Genomic DNA, 7060 nt, shown 5'->3' on the forward strand with positions numbered 1-7060 from the left:
CATATATTTTTGTCAACCGATAACAAGTGTACATACATGATTTATTTCCAACAAGTTTCATTTTCGCCTTTGAAAACGGGTGCTTTATTATACGCTCCCTTAGGATCGTCATCTTCCAGCATATTCATAAACTTTTGGATGTCAATTAGACACAATCAAAAGACCAGCTCTTGATTCCAATTGTTGGGTGTGAATGTGGAAGTAAATAACGGTCTAGAGAGGGTGAATATGTCCAAATTAAAATTCAACCGCCGTTTTCCAAAATCAAAGTGTTCTAAAAAATGAGTTGCGAGCAAAAAATTTGATGCGAAGATGAAAATTATATAGTTTAAGTATTGATCAAGTCAACATTGATTGTTTCACAAATATCAAAGATTAATATTATTGAAACATTTGGTATGAATTGATTCAATACACTTCAGATTATTAATCACGAGACTAGCTTATCTAATTATCAAATTCCAACAAAACCTAATACTTACCTAATAAATCGCTATCAAGAAAAAACGATATAATACGACGAAATTGAAAAACCTAAGCTTGCAATCACTACGAAAAAGAAATGAGAGAGAGAGAGAGAGATGACATCGAGATTTATAGTGTTTCGGCATCCGTCCTCGCTTTTCCTATGTGCACTCTTCAATGGTTTCTTATTGGAACCCGCATAGTTTGTTGTTATTTGACAAATATTTCCTAGAATTCATACAATCACCAATCCATAATACAACTGAGAAAATAAATCTCCTATTTGGATCTTGACTTGTATACATCATAATTGCCAAACTCTTTTGTGTAATTACCAATCCACAACAACTATTAGTTTCAAATACGCGCCTCCTTCAATCAATTACAAAACTCTCTTTATCAAGATATGAACTCAATTGAAGTTGAAAATGCAAGAATTTCGTAGCAAGACTTTGAACACTCAAAATAGAGAAAATTGATTTTCATTATCACTCTGAAAATTATGATCAGAATGATAGACGATTTTATGAGAAATGATGACAAAAAGCTTTTATATGTATTTGATATTAAGCACACAAAATGGTTGAAAAAGTCAGTTAGATTCGAATCAAAAGTAATTTATGATTTGAATCAAATGAGCAAATGTAGTGGAATAAAAAGAAAAACAGAATTTTGAAAAACTACCTGTTGATTCAAACAAGCAATGGGTGATTCAAATCAAATGCCACGTGATTTGAATCATGTGTAAATATTTATTCGAATCAAATACCACAATCTTGAGAATGAAATTTTTGAAAAAGTGAATGATTTGAATCATGTACAAAGTTTGATTAGAATCAAATCAAACAGAATTGTCCACCGTGAAAATGATTCAGATCACTTATAAATATTGATTTGAATCAAATGACTAGATTTCACTTCTGTCCAATTTGATAAGAATAAAAATTTTAGTGAAAAATCGAATAATTCGAATCAATCTTGTAAAATCTCAATTTTTAAAAATTTTAAAAGCACTCTGAGATTTTACGTTGAATCAAACTTAAACCAAAAACACATAATGTTTTTATTCCACTAGCATATGCTATTGATCAAATAACATCATGATCAAGATCAAATCTAACCAAAGTTTTATTCCACTAGTATGCTAAAAACAAATCTTTTCAAACTTGATTCAGAGAAGTGTAATCACGAAGGAAACTCAATGAATCAAAATAAAATAAAAAATGAAAACGATAAGACAACAATAAAATATATGAATACAGATGCTCCTCCTGAGTGAAGTAGTGACATAACAGGGACATGCAACTACAATCTCCTTTTTTTATGCTTGACAAGATTTCACTCAAAATTGAGTCGACCTTTGAGTATAACACGTATGATCCCCCTAAAATATTGCACAAACTATTCACAACATACAAAACATAAAACAATTGTAGACTCATTACAATTTTTCGCCCCTTTGACAACATCAAAAGGAGATAATTCAAAATGCTCCAGCCTAGAAGCATATACAACAACAATTATTTCATATTCAACGAAGATAGACATGTCACGAGCAACACAATACAAATAGACACGCAACTCCAACATTTAACAACTAACAATAAAGTGATCAAACTTATAAATCAAGATATGCATTAACAATCATAAATAATGCATGAATAAGGAATAAAAAATTATAATCCACATAATTAGCAACACGCATTCAATAAACTAAATAGTTGAAAATTAATAGTTAACATATTAAATAATTGAACTATTTAATAAAAACATTATTTTATAAATTAAATAGTTAAAATATTAAATAGTTGAATTATTTAATGAAATAATAATAATTGAAATAAACAAAACTATTTAATTTATTAAATAATTTTTTATTTAAATATTTCAACTATTAATATTTTAAATATTTAGTTTATTAAATACTTATTTCATATTTAATAAGTTATTTAACATTTCAACCATAATTAAATGTATTACATACAAATATTTATTAATTAATGATAAAATAGTTTTTAAATTAATAAATAACAATTAAATATTTTATAGTATTTTATACTGTTTAATAATTATATCATACTATTTAATAAAATTCTAGGAAATACTACTTAATAATATTCTAGAAATACTTGAAATAATGTAAGATACTAAATAATTGAAATATTAAATAAATAGTTGAAATATTAATATTTTATTAAATATTAATGATTAAAATTTTACTTAATTTTTTAAATATTAATAGTTAGAAATATAAAATAGTTGAAATATTTATTAATCTATTTAATATTTCAATTACACTTTAATCAAACTATTTAATAATATAAAAAGTTAAACTCTTTAATAAACTATTTCGATAACATGTAATATACATTTTTGTAACAATCTTATGAATAAATTGAATAGTTCGCATAATAGTATATAGAGAATCGTTTTAATTGCAAACGTCATGGGTTCAAGTTTTTAAGATTTATGACCTAAACAAAGAAAAAATAAAAATTAAAAACGCGAAATTATTGAATATTAAAAATAAAATTAAAAAATGACAAACAAAAAGAACGAAACAAAAATTGTTTAAGTCAATTTACTAAATGTTATAAAAATGAAAATAGAAAGAAAAAAAAATTTAACAAAAGTTTTACGTCAAGAACTTATTCTTAAAAAATCAACATCTATTAGTTGTTTGTTTGTGTCAACCAAGGGTCGTGCTCGTGCGTCATTTTCAATTGGGCGTTTAATAATGCGTGAAGTGTCAATGTATGTGACTCATTAAATGTTTAACTTTATATACAAAAATAAATTATATTTATAAACCTAATATGAGTACAAGATACCAAAACAGTTCTTCAGGTTTATTATTAGAGATGAAAACAGAAATTCGTTCATTTTAGATAATATCAGTATAAAAGATAAACATAATAATGGAGGAGCAACAAATATACTAGTGAACAATGAGCAAATAGAAAAAATATACTCTCTACACATCTCAGATACATAGGACGAAAACCTATGAGGAATTTCAATACTTGAAATTTTTTCTAGTTTTATAAATGAATTTTCCTCAGAATCTTACCTTTTAAACACTATCATTTCTATCCGCTATTACCGACCAGTCCTGCTACCTTAAGAATCCACAGGTCCCAGCCCATATAGTATCGTATCCACAAGATTTTGCACTTTTATCATTTTTCTCCACTTTTATCATCTTTATTCCGCTGATGATAATGATAATGATAATGTGGCTTTTTCAAACAACTGTATAGTGTAACATCGTTTAAGATATGAAAGTGCCCTGCTAGGGAGATACTAACATGAAGGTTTAGTCTATAAACAAAGAATATTACGCTAATACTTTTTCCTGTATCTTATCTTATTCTAGTAAATGACTATAAGGCTGCAAAACCGGAGATACTAACTTGAAGTCACTACTAATCTAAACTGAGGAGGGGGAGATTCTTGGCTATTACGAACCTATCCTACTGCACTATTAAATTCAAAATTACCTCACATATAGTCATTTGAACATGGAATACAATTGTGTTCACAGATATTAACAGTTCCTCATCAGTCACGATCTTTTAAACTATAAAATTCATATTCTTGCTGTTAATTCAAAACTTGCCAGAAAACCCAGAGACAGCATCTAGAAATATGCCTCTCTAGCCTAAGGCTTTAACAAATCCCCAAATCATTGAAGGATATTAGAAGAATAATACTATATACTGAGGTTGCAAGATTCACAAAACTAGAATAGACTCTGTCCTGTCAAAGAGATAATTGATTTTCAAGTACAACTCATACCGTCTAACTTCCATGATTTTGATAATACTACGGAAATAAATTTCCATGTTTTTGCACGGCCAATTGGCCAGACCATATACAGAAGAAAAGCTACAGATTTCTACAGATATTTAAGCATGTTAATAATATTGATTGTTTCCCCTCACCTGGTCATAAAATTTTGACCCGGTCAAATTTTTAAACTCGAACTCAACACTAAACTAAAAACAGCCAATAGTGAATAGAGGTAAAAAGGACTAGGTAAGTAGAGGGGGAGCAGAGCAGGTTGACCCAAAATATAAACCAAATAATATTTACATCACAGTACATGGTGAATGTGTCACATACATTTACAGTGTCTATTTACATAAAAGTATCTTTTTACTCCATTTAAGTTTTAAGACATTGCTTAGACAAGAAAAACAATATATCATTTTGGGTGTAGAATATGACTTCAAACAAATAAAATGATAGAATAATTTAACAGGACTTTGGATAGTCTCCCGCATGTAAAATGGAGGTTGAATTTGAAGCAGCAGATTATGGTGCATGTGTGTGCGACAAGAAAGATCCCACACAGAATCCCAAGTCTGTCACTAACTTGATAATTGGATCATAGGAGTATTGATTCTTTTCATTTAAAAACAAACTTCATTGCTATAGCTTAGAGTGTATATAAGTCTAATTCTTATATCACAAATTCTTGAAATATGTATCTTTACGCACCTAAATTTATATAGTAAATGGGTGGAGTCATCAACACCCCGTACCCATGATAGTTACATTGTCTCTCAAAGAAAATGAAACTAGACTTGATAGAATTTGTTAAAGATCCATCATGGTCATCTGTACTAAAAATCAAAATTAATCATGGAAACCTTAATCTGCATATAATACAGAGATGAAAAATAAAATCTTAAAAATAAAATCAAACTGTAACAAACCATAATTTATCATATATCACGATTACTTACTTCCATTTGTATGTTCAACAATAACATATACATATCACACATGATAATTGAAGGCTTCAACATTGAAACAATCAACACAGAATTCCAACATAATCATCACTAGGGTTTTCCAAGTAATAATCCTAAAAATTGCAAATACAGTTCGAAAATAAACATGTAATAAAGGAACAATCAAAGGGTACATGGAAGAGTTTGCACCTTAAGGTGTTTCTTTTACATAGAAATTCGACTATAATTATTAACAATACATAAACCACACGGTAATACTACGAATTACTAAATACTCATTTATAAATTCTCATACTGAATCCTTAGCCGGCGGTGCGGGAGCAGCAGCAACTTCAGCCGCCGGAATCTTGACGTATCCTACTTTTTTAGGGCTCTCAATCTCGTCATCGGAAAATTCACCGTAAGCGGCAGCACGAAGTTCATGGCGGGCGGTAAAGACGGACCAGACCAAGTACATGGTGGCGGCGGTGAGGGCACCACATCCAACTCCGAAAAGCAAGGCAAGTGCGACGCTGAGGATATCCTTAGTACGATCGCGGAGGGAAGAGAAATCGGCGTCGGTAGAAAACCCTAGAGGGCCGCGTGGATGGGACGCGTGAGACTGGGTGTCAAGGTTCTGGTGTTGGATCGGGCGATCCAAGAAGATTCCGTAGGGTTTGTCGTTGGAGAAGAGAGGGGAGATGGATCGGATCTCGGTGATGGTGGCGAAGGTGTTGGAGGAAGGGTTGCGGAACGAGTAGGAGGAGATGATGAAGGTACGGCAAGGGCGAGCGGAGACGGTGGCGGCGGAGAGAGCGAAGAGGAAGATCACGGCGGCAGCGATGGGGAGACGGAGGAGAGAAGCCATGGCTGAGAGAGACGGAGGAAACTGAAATTGGAGAGATGTATTTGTTTATTTTCTTTTGTTGCGAAGAAAAAGAGAGAAGAAAAGGGGAAAATAGAAAATTAATGGAAGATTACAAATGCTGACGTGGATTCCCAAAAATCTAGTCTACGTCAACGGCACGAATAAAAAAGTACGGTTCCAAAAGCAATTTCATTTACTATATAAAAGAAAAGATCCACCCTATTTTTGTTATTAATAAAAAAGAAAAAAATAATAGATTATGATCTTCGCTTCATAAGAACCTTAGCGTGTTTTTTTCCTTCACAAAATACTAGGGCTCACAAAAGTTATTAGTACAAAACCCTAATCTTATATAATTAAACTTAATCTTAATTTCCACAATTTCTACCTAATTATACTTTTGATACATCTTAAACGTAATCCTATAAATTATCATTATTATTATTATTATTATTATTATTATTATTATTATTATTATTATTATTATTATAAATATTATTAAATTATCTATAAAAAAATATTTTTTTTAATTTATTAAATAATTAATTATCTAATTATAATACATTTCAGATACATTAATTATTCAATAAAATTAAAAAATAATTTTTTTCTTATAAACAGAACCCAAGATAGTAATACTTAAATAATTATGATACAACTAAATTTAATCATATAATCATATTTTTGATATAATTTAATCTAATCTTATAAATACATTTTATTTAATTAATTAATTGTTGATTTAATTAATGATTTAATAAAAATAACAAATCAATAATTAATCATTTGTTAATTTAATTAATGATGTATAAATCGAGAATGAATCAATATAAATGAAGAGTGAATCAATATTATATATTATTATTAATATTAGGATAGTTCAGATACATTTAACCCTAACCCTAATTCATATATTTCATGTCTAATCATATATATATATATATATATATATATATATATATATATATATATATATATATATATATAT

The 7060-nt window shown here is 29.1% G+C and overlaps 1 protein-coding gene across 1 annotated transcript; it reads right to left on the minus strand.

Annotated features, from left to right (window-relative positions):
• Positions 1–5176: 5176 nt before the first annotated feature.
• LOC127084319 (uncharacterized) lies at positions 5177–6200 on the minus strand. The gene has a single exon (XM_051024743.1). The coding sequence runs from the start codon at positions 6070–6072 to the stop codon at positions 5515–5517; it is 558 nt and encodes a 185-aa protein (XP_050880700.1). The 5' UTR covers positions 6073–6200; the 3' UTR covers positions 5177–5514.
• Between the last annotated feature and the right edge of the window lie 860 nt (positions 6201–7060).

Source organism: Lathyrus oleraceus, chromosome 5, assembly GCF_024323335.1.
Source record: "Lathyrus oleraceus cultivar Zhongwan6 chromosome 5, CAAS_Psat_ZW6_1.0, whole genome shotgun sequence".
NCBI lineage: Eukaryota > Viridiplantae > Streptophyta > Magnoliopsida > Fabales > Fabaceae > Lathyrus > Lathyrus oleraceus.

Bases quoted from the DNA above. Each gene is read 5' to 3' on its own strand.
- LOC127084319 (XM_051024743.1), bottom strand. From the start codon at position 6,072: ATGGCTTCTCTCCTCCGTCTCCCCATCGCTGCCGCCGTGATCTTCCTC.